Here is a 15,518-nt window from a genome sequence, read left to right on the forward strand (position 1 = left end):
GCTGCACGACATGTTCACGGACATGGCCCTGCTCGTGGAGAGCCAGGTGAGCGCCCGGGGCCCCACCGTCCCCCCCCAGCCCCCAGCAGCACCCAGGGCGGCACTAACCCTACCCTCTCTGCCCGCCACGCTGCCCTGCCCGGGAGGGACCAAGTCTTCAGGTAACTAACCACGTGCTGTTGAAACTGCCCTCAGGGTCCTGCCCACCTGAAGGATCCTCTCTGCATGGCTCCGCTTGGCCTTCCAAGACCCCAGGCCCTGCATGGCCCTACCCACCTTCACCCAGCCTTGTCCTGTCTTGTTCACCAGCTGTGTGTCATGTGGGCACTGTGGATGGGCACTTTTCTAGGAGCCAGAGGTATAGCCGTGACCAGGACAGCTGAGGGCCTGCTCCCTGAGAGCTAATGTCTGTTGGGCAAAAGGGCAGCATAAGTAAACGAAGAATGGCATATTCTCCAGTTGTGCCAGACGCTAGGAGGCGACGTGACAGAGCAGCGGTTCGCAAACTTTAAAGTGCTCCAGGGCCACCAGGAGGGCTTGTTATACGTTCCCCTATTCTGGTCCCTGTTCCCAGACATTGGTAGGTGGGGTGGGGGTTCATAAATTTGCATGTCTCACAAGCTCAAGGGTGATGCCGACGCTACTAGTCCAAGGGCCACACTTGGAGTGACACAGTCACCGCAGTGGCCACTTTGGACGGGGTGGTCAGAGAAGGCCTCTCTGAGGAGGTGGCATTTGAGCTCCGAAGACTTCCCAGGGGAAGAGTGAAGCAGTTGGCCCAGGCAGAGGGACCAGCAGCACCACAGTCCTGAGACCAGCAAGAGCCTGACTTATGTGAGGAGCAGAAAGGACATCCGGGCGGCTAGAGCACGGGGAGAGCTGGAGATGACAGCGGTGGAGTCTTGGCAGGCAGTGCTGGGCTGCTGGAGTCTCTTCTAGACTGGAGGGTCTTAAGTGTGGGAGTGGCATGGCCCGAGTTAGGAAGCAGGGAGGCCTTGAGGAGGCTGCTGCTTCCACTGGGGCGAGAGACCATGGTGCTGTGGACGCCAGTGGGAGCAGTGGGCTTGGAGAGAGCGGCCAGCCCTCAACACGCTGCTGCTGGGAGTCCTGGGCATTGTCATGGTCGAGTGGCTTCTGGGGGCTTCCTGGGACCAGACTGCAGGGCCCACGAGGCCTGTGGGACCGGGCAGGGGGATCTTAAAGGTTGAAGACCAAAGCCTGTCAGGGCTGGACGGAACCATCGTGCCTGGGGAGGATGGAGTGGGGGGCTCACCGTCGTCACTCTGGCCAGACTCCAGCCCACCCACTCCCGCCCCTGCCTTCCTCTGCCCTGTGCTGTCCTCTGCCCAGCCCCGGGGTCAGGGCCCCTTCTGAGCGTCCTCTGCATGGTCCCCGCCCCCTTGGCTGAGGCTGCATGGCCAGTTCCCGCCCCAGGACGGCTGCATTTCAGGGAGCTGCGCAGGGTGCCGGGGTGCCTGGCAGAGGCGAAGGGCACGGGTGAGAAGCTCTGCCCCATCCCCCTCACACTCCCCTTTTCTCTGACCTCAGGCTGCTTTCCCGAAATCCTGCCCTGGGCCCCTCGTAACCCTGAGGGGGGCCCTCTGGAGCTCGGGCGCCCCTGGCCCTGCAGGGAGAGATGATTGACAGGATTGAGTACAACGTGGAACATTCGGTGGACTACGTGGAGAGGGCTGTGTCTGACACCAAGAAGGCCGTCAAGTACCAGAGCAAGGCTCGCCGGGTCAGTAGCCCCAACCCTGCCCGAGCCCACGTCCTCAACGCACAGAGCCCCCGGACCATCACAACCCCCTCCGCGCTCTGCCTGCACCCTCCCTCAGCTCTGACCAGAGCCTCTGGTGCCCAGTTAAAACCCCACCCAGACATGTTCCAGGCCCTCGCTTTCCCCCGCATTCAATCCCCCACTCTCCACCCCTCATCGCTCACCAGAGCCCCTCCCCAGCCGCCCCACGGCCTCAAAGCTCTGCCCAGAGGCTCAGCCTCCCTCCGGGCCACTTCCCGCTGAGGCCTCTCCTCGCCTCCCCGCGCAGAAGAAGCTCATGATCGTCATCTGCTGTGTGGTCCTGGGCATCGCCATCGCCTCCACCTTCGGAGGCGTCTTCGGGTAGAGACCGCCCCACCGCCGCTGCGCTCTGGATGGCCCACGCTGGGAGGCCGCCTGGCTGCTGCCACCTTCTGGCTCGGGCCCTCTCCTCCCCACCCCATACCGCTTTCTCTGCACAGGGCCCCTGTTCCCACCCTGCCCTGAGCCGTCGTGTGCATGATCCTTGTGACAGTGTGCGTCTGTACAGAGGAGGCAGAGGGGAGCCAGGCTGGGCAACAGCCAGACCGGTGGGGATGGGCCGGCAAGGGACAGACTCAGGCCCTGGCCCAGGCCGCTCCCCTTATAGACAGGGCTGCCTGGGGTAGTCAGCTATGCTCCCCTCCCCCAGCCTTCAGTAATTCCACTCCAGCCTGGGGTCTGCCCTCTCCTGGGATCAAGGCTCTCTGGACCCCAACCTTGCCTCCTACTGACCAGCCCATCTGCCCCATCCTGTGTCCTCTCCAGCTGTCCCCATAAGCCAAGCCCCCTGAGGGCTGGGGACCAGCTGGCCACATGGTGCTGCTTTTCAGGTTCGGGGAAGGGTGGCCCTGAGAGAGAGCCCAGCTCTAAGCCTCTAACAGCCAATTCACTGCCAGGGAGGCTCAGGGTGCCGTGGCCGGGTAAGGCTTCTGGCTTCTGGCCGTGTCAAGACCAGGCTTCCTCCCCTGCCTCGGGGCAGAGTCCAACAGGTCTTCAGCTGCCTCAGCCTCCCTTCCCACATTCCTACAGCCCCAAGAGCAACCCCTTTGGGCTACGCCTGACCCCAGGTAATATTCTGGAAGAGGCTGACTGGTGCCTGGTCTCCAGCCACCCTCGGAGCTAGGGAGGCAGAGCGGGCCCCGGTCAGGCCTCTGCACTGGTAAAGCCCACGGCCCGGGCCAGCCACTCTCCCTGGCAGGCCCTAGTCGGGTCCTCAAGCCATTGTGTGTTGCATGTTTGGGACAGTGGTCCCTGCTCTCTTGTGCTCGGGAAGTCAGCATCCCTTCAGGCGCCCGCAATCTCGTCCTGCCCTCGCTGCCCCCCACTGACGTGCCACGTGGGTGTCAGGTGTCTGGGATGCAGTATTCAGCAGCCAGCCAGGGAGGGGCACCTCCCTCCTCCCCACTGTCTCGGGACTTCTCAAGTCTGAGATGTGCCCCCACCCAAAACCCCTGTCGCCCGTTGACAGGCAAGGAGCATGCATGCGAGCGCATGCAGCAGGGGCCGGGGCCAGGTCTGAGCCCCGCCTTCCCTCGGCTTTGCTCCTGCCCAGTGACTGTGACCGCTGTCCGTGTTGCCTTCTTGAACAGCGACTCCCCTCCCCCTCCTCCACCCCTTCACCAAAGGTCTTGGTACAACCAGCTGCCCATTTTGTGAAGTTTTTATGTAGAATAAACATTTGTACCTGTACCATGCCTCTGCTCTAGACTTCTTAGTGTCACGGCCTTAGGACTGGGGCTGATCCTACGTGGCACCACGGGGCTCAGAGACCAAGGATCCCAGCCGCCTCCCTTGGCCTTCACCTTCCAGACCCTCTGGCCCCTCCACCCCAGCCTGAACATCTCTCCACTCCTGCTTAACACCTGACGCCTGTTCCGTACTGTGGGCCCAGATCGACCCCCTCTTCCCACTTTTCCCGGAGTCACAAGCCACCACTGGATCCCCTCTCATCACCCTGCTAGACAGTCCCCCCACCCGGGGCCGAACCTGTCCTTCTGACCACTAGTGACTGGAGAGAAGACAGGCCCCAGAGGCAACCAAGTGCTGGACTGGTCAGCTGACGCGGCGGCTCGGGGTTAAAGTCAGCCCAGGCCGCTGGGCTGGATAGTGCCTTCAGACCAAAGGGAAACCAAAGACTGGGCAGAGGCCTCAGGCCAATGGGTACCACGGATACCTTTCATTTCATCCTGCCCATGCTTCCCAACTTTGCCTGGTGTTGTTATCCATAATATAGTCTCATCTAAGTCACATATAAGCAGCCCTAAATTAATCTACCTTGTTCCTTACAGGTTAAAAGAATGCTTTCATACATTAAGTTCTTTAAACCCTAACTGATAACCTGGGAATCAAGCCCCCACCAAGAGAGGAACTTCAGAAATCTGTTTAGGATCACAGAGCTGGAAAATGCCAGAGCCGGAGTTCCACAGAAAGTGGTTTACTGCTTTTAGAACAAAATAAGATGCTCTCAGAACTTTTTTTAGTGAAGAAATTACTTTTAGAACTTTAAACCTTTTTAGAACTTTTCTAAAACACTATTTTTGTCAGATGATAAAGTAGGCACTTTAATATGTAGAAAACCCTCCAGAAGCAAGTGCCTGGGCTGGATGGCACAGCTCACAACTGTGTGGTTCCCGAGCTGTCCCACTGGACGCGGCCGCCTGCTCAGAAGCGGGGCTTGCGCTTGCGGCCGGTGTACTGAGTGTCAGGTCGGACCTCCCTGTGTGGAGAAGTAACAGGGGCGGGAAGAACAGAACCATCTCAGGAAAAACAACAAGACCCCCTGGGACCCCTGAGGCAGGTGAGCCCCCGGGCCCTGGGTGGCCAGAACCCCCCCACCCCCCCCCGCACTCACTTGCCCTGCCGCCGGCGGCGCTCCTTCTTCTCCAGCACCCACTGTCGGCTCTTCCTCACCACTCCCCGCCTCGCCATCCTGTACGGGACCCTGTGCAGGAGACACGACTGTGAGCAGGTCCTGTGAGCAGGACAGAGTGGCCTGGCTGGCACCCAAGTTAATCCCAGCAAGTAAGTGTGGTGAGCTTCCCCGGAGTCAGGTGGCCTCAGATGCCCCTTCCACAACAGAAGCCCCCATTCTGGACACCCCCTTCCTGGTGACATCTGCTGGGGCCAGTGCGGTTGTTTAGGAGGAGGCAGGAGACGTGGGGTACCCCCCTCGCTCGCAGGCATCCACGCGGTTGACCACGTGGTTAGGCATACATACATACCTGCCTGTGGGGCAGGCAGGGGCCAAGCTACTTTTGGGGCTCACAAGAGCCGATCCAAGGAAAGCAGGCCCTAGTCTGGCTGTGAGGCCAGCACGCTTGGTACAGACCAGGTTGGGGCTCCCAGCAACTACAGGTGTCTGAGGTAGGAAAACAAGGCTGCCCCACTTGTGGCAGCCCTGACAATGATCCTCAAGGGGTGATCTTGGCCTCCAGTCCTGGCTGAGGAGAAAAGGGACCTCCCACAGCTCTATGGGAGAGAGGCCCTGAGAACAGGGGAGCCTGGGCCCTCAAACCACATCCCCACCTGGCAGTTGGAATCCAACTGTTTTCAGCGTCGAACACACCACGGAGGCTGCTTGCCCTCTGAGTAACCACTCCCTGAGTACCTGCGTGCACGGCCCGTGGATGTTCTACAGTGGCTATGAACCAGCCCTGCCCCTGAAGAGTCCACGGCTGGGCTGTGGTAGCGACCACCCGCACGAGACAAAGCAAGAGCAGGGAGGCCAGGAGCTGCTAAGGCAGTGATGGGGAAAAGGAGAGGGCCACAGAGATAAGCTGCTTCATGCAGAAGGCGGGCCAGCATTCCAGACAAGAAGCAATACATGAAAATGAGGCACAGGGAAAGGACTGAAGAGGAAGGTTAGGGAGCAGAAGAGCCCTGTTGCCTGGAGTCATTGAGTGTAAGAAGGGGAAGGGTCCAAGTGAGACTCTGAGGGTCAGCTGAAGATTGAGTCATCCTCGTAAGTGTCCTCCTCGCCTGAGGACCAGTGGAAGCCGGACTGCATGACACACCCTTCCGGCTCCTACTTCTCATCTGTTCTAACCTAATAGTAAAAGTTAGATTAAAAAAAAACACCAACTCAGAATCCCACCTGGCTGGTCCAGTTCATGGAGGTGTGAACACCAACCAGCAAGGAGCGTGCTCTCCCTCCAGGAAGCAGCGAGGCTTTCTACCACAGGAGGAACACAACATGTCCTAGACTCTGGGGTGTGCAGATAGCAGTTCACGAAAGAAAGTTAAGAGGGGCTACAGTGAGGGGGCAGGAGTCTGATGTGCCAGGTGCAAAGCAGGCTGCTGGAGATGCAGGACTAAACAGATGCAGGACTAATCCCCAGGAGTCTCTAAGGAAGGACGAGCTCTGGGGTAGCACAGTGAACAGGGGGCAAGATGTGAGCTGCGGGAGGGACGATGGGAAAGAGTCATCAGGGGAGACAAAGGGAGCAGTGAAGACGGTAAGCGACCCCGACCACAGGTGCCAAGAGGAAAGCGGAGTCCACAGTGCAAATGCCAGAGGGGACGGAGCCTTTGGAGAGAGCAGCTGACGAGTGGTACGGTAGAGGCTGGGTGACGAGGATTAAGGAATACATAGGTCAAGCAAAGTTGTTGGGGGGCGGGGAGAAGAAATTAGAGATAAGTCAGGTAAAGGTTTAAAATACTTTTCCTTGATTTACCTATTTATTTACAGTAAGTGGCCTGAATGTGATCAGACAGAAGTGACAGCACCGGGAGAAGCCCGATCAGCCTTACAGTAGACAAAGGCCTCCTCCCACCCTCCTCAAATCCGAGGACTTCAAGAGGAAGAGCCTGTAGGGAAATGAGGTCCGCGCCAGGCACTGTGCTGAGTCCTGTACAGACATGCCCTCGACTCAACTCACTGCCCAAGAGGGTGGCACATCCCCCCCAATTTTAAACACGAGAAATGGATGATCAGGTCCCACAACTTACCTAAGTTTACAGTTAGGACACGTCGTCTGTAGACACCGGCGTGAGGACAAGAGGGAGCCTAAGATAGACGGAGGGGAAGCAGGAGACGGGACCACTCCCTGAGAGCAAGCGATGGGCACCTTAGAGCAGAAACGGCTAGGAGAGCCCCCAAGTCCCCACGGGAAATGGGCTGAGGAAGCTAAGGGAGATGACCGCGGAGGGCCAATGGGTCAGAGGGCATCAATCCATGGTGGACAGGAGGACCGCACTCATGATTTTCACCACAGGTGGGCCTTCCTAACTCATCCATTCTCGGCTCATTTTTCCTCTTAAACGTCTTAAGAGTCTGAAAACCTTTCACCTCTACTAATCAGAACTAAGAAATCACCTCCTTCTTCACTACCTTATAATCAATTGTTCCTTCAACAAATATTGAACACCTTTTGCTAACAAGACACTATTCTGGTTTCAGGGATACAGTGCATGTCCCCACCAAGTTTTCATTCTAGTTGGGGACAGAAGTAATACCAAGTAAACGAATACTTATGATTTAGAGCAGTGAAAGGTGGTAGGGAAAATAAAGGTAACAAGAACTCAACTGAAGATACTGAACAGAGAAATGCCAAGATACGATTTACATTTCAAAAAAGTAAAAGAAAAAGGGAAGTCTCCGTCTTGCTGCACAGCAAATGAATTCAAAGAGGCAAAGTCAGAAGTAAGGAGACAAGTGAGGTAGCTTTCAGTAATCTAGGCAGCAAAGACAGAGACCAGGTAGGAGTGGGGAAAAGGGATGGAGTGACTAGATGTAAAATGTAAGGAAAACAGGAAGGGCTGAGAATGGAAAGAATGGAGGGAGGAAGTTCGGGGATGAAGACCAAGAGCTCTGTTTTGTTCCAGAGACCCGTGGGAAGTCCAGGTATGGATATTTAGGAGGGGAGGTGGTTTGGAAAGCAGAGGTGGGATTGAGACCAAGCACAGAAACCTGGAGGTTCTGAACCTGTAGCTGGTGTCTAAGGCAGCAGCACAGAGAGAAAAGGGGTCCAGGGTGGGCCCCAGAGTGGACCGAGAAGGAACAGCCAGTGAGGTTAACAGAAAACCGGGACCGTGGGTGGGAGGCCAAGTGAGGAAAGCGTTAGGGGAGCGATCGGCTGCATCAGCTCCTAATGAGCAGGCAAGTTACAATGAAGATGGAGAAGGAAAAAAGACTGGGAAGTGACCATGGGTTTGACGAGACAGCCTGGCGGTGGCCTTGATCAAGAGAGCAATCTGTGGGGCTTCCCTGGTGGCGCAGTGGTTGAGAGTCCACCTGCCGATGCAGGGGACACGGGTTCGTGCCCTGGTCCGGGAAGATCTCACATGCCGCGGAGCGGCTGGGCCCATAAGCCATGGCCACTGAGCCTGCACGTCCGGAGCCTGTGCTCCGCAACGGGAGAGGCCACAACAGTGAGAGGCCTGCGTACAGAAAAAAAAGAGAGCAATTTGTGATGAGACAAGCATGAGCCAGAGGAGAGGAGTGAGAATGGCAGAGGAGACAGTGTGAGGAGTTCGGTCATAAAGGGAAGCTGACGAACAGGGTGGCCGCCAGGAGCTGTTACGGGGTTAAGGGAGGACCCTTTTTGAAGACAGGAGAAATCGCGCAGGATGTTTGTGTGCTGATGGGGATGACTCAGGAGGGTAAACATGAGGATGCGGGAGAGGAACGAGAGCCACAGGGGCCAAGTGGGGATGGGGTCTGGGATGTAGGTGGAGGAGGCAGCCTTGGGAGGAGGGGACAGCCTGCTGGGTATGGCAAGAGGGCAGGCAGAGAGGAAGGCTGCCCACAGACATCCGGAAGGGCTCCACTAGCTCAGCCGGAGGCAGGTGCAGGCACAGGTCTGAAGGGTTCCCAGGTCCTATTTCCGCCTTGGTGTCTCTGCCACACCGGACCCTGACAGACTTGGTGAAAGCAGAGGGAAACGGAGGAGTCGTGCTGCTGTGTCTAATGAACCTGGTGGCAGGAACTGCCTGCGCCTTAGGCAGGGCTGACTGACAGCCTTACCTCTCAACCGTGAACGTGGACTCCCTGGCCTCCTCTTCCTCATCATCTTCGTTCCGGGCCTGCAGGAACCAAAGTGCTCTCAGATCACCCTGGAGATCTCTCAACCCACCTGCCCCACCCCAGAAGGCCTGGCACCCAGGCCTGAGCCCTTCTAACAGGTAGATGGCCCGGCCCCAGAAGAAGGGAAGCCAGAAGAGATGGGCCTACAAACTCAAGGTCCCTCACCATTGGTATAAAGGTCGAAGGTCCAGAAAACAAACAGAGGTAGAACCTGAAACAAGAAAGTGCAGAGTGAGGGCTGGGCTCAGAAAGGCTCACAGAGCAAGACAAGTCCCCCCCCTCCCTGCCACAAACAGATACAGACACAGCCAGGCCTCTTGCCTGCCCGGGGCCCCAGTGACCCAACTCAGCACTGCTCTGGTGCTCGCATCAGCGGGCTGTGAGGGCCACACCGCCACCCTCTCTCCTGCAGCACGGGCAGCACCCTGGCTCCCGGCACTCACTTCTTGGCTCTGGCGCTGTTGGGATAGTCCACCAACACACCACCAGTGAAGCCGGCCCTGGTGGCCTGGGTCGTGATCAGCTCCAACTGGGGAGAGAAGAGCGTGCAGTCAGGCAGGGCGGCTGGGGGAGCAGCAGCCTTCCCGCCCCCTCCCCTGGCCCCGCTCTGGTCCCAGAATGGACCTTGTCTGGGAGAAGTGAGGGTCTTTATCAGACTATTCCCAATTCTGAGTCCCCGAAAGCCATGCAGAGAAGGTGCAGCCTAGAACCAGCCACGGCAGATACCTCCCTCGGGGGATTACAGACCAACCAAGTCCCCCTGATTCTCACTTTCTAGCCCAGGGACCCACCTCCCGACTCAAATCTCAGGAGATGAATGGCCACCAACTGCGAGGCAGACTCATTCACGTTATTAGTCAGGGACAGCTCGCCACTTGTCCGTCAGAGTCGGTACCTCCTACCCCTCACTGCTCATGCATCACACTCCATAGAACAGACAACTGTTGATGTCCTCTCCCCACCCCCGGTTATGGAAATCAGTAACATCACATGGTTTATCTGTCAAGAGAAGACAGACCCCCCTACCCCACCCCTCGCCCCAGGTACCCCTCCCTCTTCCTTAGCACATTAGGTCATAAAATGTGCCAGCAGGGGCCACGGGGACCACTCCCAGGAGCTCAGCCCCTCCCTTCCCACCAAGCAGCCTAAGGTTGCTTGTTCCGTCACCTCCCAACAGCAGGAGGGCAGGTGGGTGAGCAGCACGATGATGTTTACCTATTCTGGGTCCCTCCCCCTTCCCTGCACCTCCACTAGCCAAAGGGCTCACCTGCTCTGAGTTCTCAGGGTACAGCTGCAGGACAGCCCGAGCTCCATGGACCTGCAACAGAAACATGGCTATCTTTCAAATATCCCATGGGGTCAGGACGCAGACACTCCTCCTTTCCTTATTCACGAGATATTTATTGAGTTCCCATTATGTGCAAGGTATACTGTTCTCAGGGCTGGGAAACAGCCATGGACAAAAGAGACAGCCTCCGAACTTCTGCAGCTCACATTTTAGTGGGTGAGGTAGCTAATTTACAGTAGTGATTAAGTGCCAAAAAGAAAAATAACTTAGGACAAGGGATGGTGCATGACAGCAACTATCAAGTTTACTTCTGGCTCAAGGAAGGCCTCTCTCTGAGGGACGCTGGAGCAGAGACCGGAATGTAGTAGACGGCTGGGCTATTTAAATGTCTGAGGGAAGAGCATTTCAGCAGAGAGAAAACCAAACACAAAGGCCCTCAAAACTTCAGGGTTAACCCCAGGACCTGAGAGGAAGAGAAACCATATAATGCACAAGACGCAGCTATCTGCCAGAACAACCCACTCTAAGAAAGCCAGGGGTGAGGTGAGGGGACTAAGGGGACCAAGAAACACCTGGATCCAAAAAAAAAAAAAAGTGAAAGAACTCACTTTTAGGACTTAGAATCGCAGACTGTCATCTAATCCTAGTAAACAGTGGAAATCAACACCATCACTTCTAAAGACAAGATAGGGAATTCCCCAGCAGTCCAGTGCTTATGACTCAGCGCTTTCATTGCAGGGGCCTGAAGCCGAGCGGTGTGGCCCAAATAAATAAATAAACAAACGAACAAATAAATAAAAGACAAGAAAAAGCTAATAAAGGCTCTCTCAGTGGTAAATAACCACCCTGCTCCCCATCTGAGCACTGGCAGTTGGTGGAAGGCAAGGTGGGAGTTGAAGGATGTGAGCACTCTAGAAGGTGTCCTCTGTGTGGCCTCGAAATGCTGTCCCTGTCCTCCCTCTGTGGCGTCCAGGCCCCCAAGCCAACTTCTGACTGGTATTCAGCAGACTGGACACAGGAGTTGTGATCAGTCTCAGATTCTGACATCAGTGTCTTCGCATTTCACTAGAGCGTCAGCCCCCTGAGCTTTCCTTTTTTGGGGGCTGAAGACTTGGACCGAAGTAGCCAACAATGAGGTCCTGCCATCCCGTGTGGTCCCATCTAAATGGCATTCCCACGGGGCACCTCCACTTCATCATGCTATCTGCAGGGCAAGGGAGGGACAGGCAGCCAGCCCAGGTGGGAAGGAGATCTCATACTCACCAGAACAGAGTAAAGAGCAGAAAAGAAGCAGTACAGGCGCTTGGCAGGAATGTCGGACTTCTTGTTAGCATTACAGAGCCACTGCACCGCAGAAATGCTGAAAGAGGAAGGGACCTAGTCAGGAAAGGGAGCGATACGCAAGGTTCGATCTCCAGGCGAAACCCTCCTGCCCGTGACTCTTTGTTGGCACGTGCAGGTCCACTCCAGGTCACTATTCTACAACGTTGGACCAAATAGGGTCTACGAAGGTGAATGTGAACTTCTCGTGGCCAGTCCAAGGAAACATTTCCTTAACCTTGCTTCTGCACACATCTCAAGTTTAGCATTACTCAGCAGGTCAAGGCTCTCCCTGCCACCTACCCCTTCATTCCCTTCCTCCAATCAAGGGAAATATGCTTTGGACTTACACAAAGCCATTCGCTCTCCTCCTAAATCACTTCCTTCAACTGTACCTGCTAACTGTCTCCACCATCCCCAGATTTAAAGCCTCAAGCAGCTACTATGTCCTCCTTTCCGACATTCCCCTCCTCACTGCTGTGCACATACATCTACAGAACCCCAAACCCTGCTGGTGTGTTCGACCGCCTCTCCCAGCTTTTACGTTCCTCCACTACTCTCCTTGGTCAGCACTCATTACCGCCTCCATTGCTTCGACAACCTAACTTATCTCTCCTCTCGCGTCTTCTCTCTTCTTTTAAATAATCCTCCTACAACACAGACCCGATCTCGTCACTCCCCAGCTCCCCATCAACTACTGAGTAAAACCCAAACTTCTCGGGATGGAGTTAAAAGCCTCTAGGAACCGACCCCACACAATCTCATCTTCCGTAGAATTTCTCATTCCTCCCTACACCTATTAGACTCCTTTCCCCACCCACTTATGTGCTTTTGCTCACACTGTTCCTTCACTCTGAAACCCTCTCCTTGACTATCCAAATTCCTCCCAACCTCAGGGCCCAGCCCCGGCCCCTCCTGCTTTCCTGTGCTCTTACTTCTCTTCATAACTCTGGTGGGTCCCATGATTCCCTAGTACACACCCCACACTGGGGCTCAGGTTTAGTAACTTGGTCCACATCTTATAGCACCTAAAAAACCATGGAGTCTTAAAAACAGGGACCTTTATTTCCACAAACAGCATAGCACCTTGGACAATTTCTTGCAGGTAACAAATGCTGAAAAGAAAAAGCCTGCCATACCACCCCTCCTCTTAAAAACAAACTAAAAATGACTATTTACTCCTGAAACATACAAGACCAAATTGCTGGCCTTTGGTTTTCTGCAGCTTAGAACATCTCACCTGATCATTACTAAAAAGCAATTGCTATCTTTGAAATGTTTTTTCTCCCCTCCTGCTTTGTTCCCACATGTAAGCTAATCCCATACCCTAAAAAAAACCTTCAAATCCAGATTTGTACTCCTCACCCAGATCCTACTGTGTATCACTACAGCTCAATCTATTATCACAGGAGGTCTTCCCCCAGGTAATGATTAAACTATGACTTCCTACCCTAGCCCCTACCTCCACCCCACCAACAAAACACTAAACCAAATACTAAACAGAACTTAACCACAGAAGACAAAGAACAACTTGACGTTTCTAACTGTAATTTCAGTGTTCTAAGATCTGTTATCAAAGTACTACGTACACATTCAAAACTTGAACCTGACGCCACAGAAACGACTCCTAAGCCACCGAAGAGATTGGAGCAATCGGGGTCACTCTCCACTACAAAGTCCTTTGAAAAGAAGTCAACAAGATGGCTGCTGGGACCCACAAAATGGCTCCTAGAGGCGCAGAAGACCACCCCTCCACACACACACCCCCACACACAAAGCAAAGAAACTTATACCATGGTGCCTGAACCTGGCAGTGCAAGATAATCACAGGAGTAGTTTTGAAATACAAAAAAATACATATTTGGGGGTCTTGCTCTGACATTATACATCTGAAAATCCTGGGGGATGTGTATTTTTAAGTATTCTGTGTGATTCTGCTGCACAGCCAGGTTTGGGAAGCACTGGCCTGCAGGACTAAAAGCAGGACCTGAAGACTCTCACCTGATACAACCATCAAAGGAGCCCGGTTTGAAGGGGATGCCCTGACCCATGTCCCCCAGAAGCAGGTCTCCTTCCGTGTCTCGGTCCAAGGCCACATCTACATTGGAGAAAAGTAGGTGAGGAATCAATCTGCATCACTGTTCCATACTCATGCAGGGGAGTCCACTCCAGTGCTAAATAGGACATACTTACCCAGCATGGCAGGGCTGATGTCAATGCCCACCCAGTAGTGCCCCTCATCTGAGAGGTAATCTCCACTCAGCCCAGAACCACAGCTGGAAGACACAATCAAATGGGGACTCAACACTGTGAGTAGCAAAGACATCCCACCACCTACCTGGACTATCTGAAGTGAGCCCCAGGATCTCACCCAATATCCAGCAGATAACAAGGTTGACCCTCAGGCAGACATAGGAGCTCCAACGCTCGCCCAGCCATCTTGGTTTGGACATCAATCATCCGTGAGCTATAAAAAGGCAGAAACACAAGCAAGTGGTAAAGGAGCTCTGGGCTAAAACCTCACCCAGACCAAGAAAAGCCAAAGAAAGAGAAAAAGGAACAATCATCCTGAGGTACCCTTTCCCGGTCAACAAACTGGACTACAACTATTTAAAAGTGACCCCAAAAGTCCATGTAATACAACATGTTATTTTGTTCTGACACAAATTAAAACTGTAGTAGCTGCAGAGCTAATGTGAAGTTAACAAATCATTTATCTAATGACCAACCACTGGGTATTTTCAACTCTACCAGGCTTTGACATTGTATTACTTAAATACATGTCTTCTAGAAGAATTATCCACTGTAGCTACTCCCATATAGAAGGGTGAAGAAGACACAATAAGAATTATAGCAGTGCTGTCCATGAGAAACATAACGCAAGCCACTTGGGACATTCTAGAAGCTACGTTTAAAAAGAAATTAAATATGTAAAGTTAACTGTAATAATAGTTAACCCAACATATTCAATATTACACTTTATTTAATCCAGTATACTCAAAACATCATTTCAATACATAACATAAAAAACAATAAAGCATTCTACATTTTCTTCACATGAAGCGTATCAGATTAAATACGTTTCAATAGATGGCTGACGACTACTGGTTACCATATTGAACAGAAGAGGTCTAGAGTGTATCTGGCTTTCCCAAGATCCAGGGAGAGTCACACGTACCAGTTTTCAAAATGCCTAACACAGGGCTCTGCAACTGGAAAAAAGTTTCTATTTGCTACATAATGACAACTGACCAAAGGGTTTTTGCTGACTCTGTCTGATACTCCAATTTGAACAAAAAAGAGAAAAGAGATATCTGCAGAACTTTCTTACAGAATACTGTATCGGAAAAAAAGGTTTGGAAGTCCTTGCTCTAGCCGTCATCTGTTAACTAACTTCATAATTATACAAAAAACTCTCCTCTACGAAATTCAGATACTCTACCAACAGCTGTCCTAAGGATTTACTGAGATAATGTAAACTGCGGCGTACAGTAAGCATTCCATGAATATTATTTCCTTCCCCCCAACAGCACTGATCCCTTACACATCTCCACTGCGTCCTACCTGTTTTATCACATGCTTAAAATAAGCTGTCGTACGAGAGAAAGTAGGCGTGATCCCTCCCATCCTGATGCTAAGGTTACTGAGACCCATTCTTAAGTTTAAAATTGACTCTTCCAGTGTCAAAAGTGGGATCAACTCAGGTCTCTTCCTTCCCCCACCCCCAAATTCTGCGTGCTTTCCAAGCAACCTCCGCAACCAGGGCAACTTGCCGGTTCCCGACCCCCGACGCCTCGCAACATCCAGGCTCCACTTACTTGCGCACGTATTTCCGGGCTTCATTCTTGTCGTAAAACTGCAGGGACGAGAAAAAAAAAAGGGTGGGGAGTCGAGGAAGAAATCAAGACGCGGAGGCCCCAGAAGAAGAGAGAGGGGTGTCCGCAGAACACAGGCCTCACCAGCTCCGGAGGCCCGCTGTGCTCGGGTCTCTGCCCACGTGACGCCATTCCCACGCCTCAGCAACAGCACTCGCGCGATTTGCTTCGGGTGTCCGGCTTTTATGTCCTCGGCCTGGCGCCCGCCTC

At 53.7% G+C, this 15,518-nt stretch overlaps 2 protein-coding genes and 1 non-coding gene across 9 annotated transcripts in view; 1 reads left to right on the forward strand and 2 right to left on the reverse strand.

The window, feature by feature from the left end:
* STX1A (syntaxin 1A) overlaps positions 1-3,490 on the forward strand; it is a 16,869-nt gene extending 13,379 nt beyond the window's left edge. Inside the window, exons 9-10 of one of the 3 annotated variants that reach the window (XM_029219359.1) lie at positions 1,628-1,741; positions 2,049-3,490. In XM_029219359.1, coding sequence (XP_029075192.1) covers positions 1,628-1,741; positions 2,049-2,126 — 192 coding nt within the window. In that variant the 3' untranslated portion in view covers positions 2,127-3,490. Of the gene's footprint in view, positions 1-1,541; positions 1,875-2,048 lie in introns of those variants that run through there. The other 2 variants (XM_029219361.1, XM_029219360.1) reach the window with 2 other exon arrangements.
* Positions 3,491-4,123: 633 nt separating this feature from the next.
* BUD23 (BUD23 rRNA methyltransferase and ribosome maturation factor) lies at positions 4,124-15,484 on the reverse strand. Of its 5 annotated transcripts, XR_003793298.1 has the most exons (13): positions 15,393-15,484; positions 15,252-15,289; positions 13,805-13,900; positions 13,627-13,709; positions 13,435-13,531; positions 11,377-11,473; positions 10,093-10,143; positions 9,269-9,354; positions 8,766-8,824; positions 6,749-8,179; positions 5,895-6,363; positions 4,653-4,742; positions 4,124-4,517 (listed from the first exon to the last, which is right to left on the reverse strand). XR_003793298.1 is itself a non-coding variant. In XM_029221750.1 (12 exons), the coding sequence occupies exons 1-12, from the start codon at positions 15,438-15,440 to the stop codon at positions 4,463-4,465; spliced, it is 846 nt and encodes a 281-aa protein (XP_029077583.1). In that variant the 5' UTR covers positions 15,441-15,477; the 3' UTR covers positions 4,147-4,462. The 5 variants fall into 5 exon arrangements, 2 of the variants coding, with proteins under 2 accessions (XP_029077583.1, XP_029077584.1); XM_029221750.1 differs by lacking the exons at positions 5,895-6,363; positions 6,749-8,179 and adding an exon at positions 8,991-9,036 and having other exon boundaries at positions 4,147-4,517; positions 15,393-15,477; XR_003793299.1 differs by lacking the exon at positions 5,895-6,363 and having other exon boundaries at positions 4,487-4,517.
* LOC114895091 lies at positions 5,154-5,285 on the reverse strand. The gene has a single exon (XR_003793402.1).
* Positions 15,485-15,518: the final 34 nt, after the last annotated feature.

Source organism: Monodon monoceros, unplaced genomic scaffold, assembly GCF_005190385.1.
Source record: "Monodon monoceros isolate NGI ecotype Baffin Bay Population unplaced genomic scaffold, NGI_Narwhal_1 Super_Scaffold_13, whole genome shotgun sequence".
In the NCBI taxonomy this organism is placed as follows: domain Eukaryota; kingdom Metazoa; phylum Chordata; class Mammalia; order Artiodactyla; family Monodontidae; genus Monodon; species Monodon monoceros.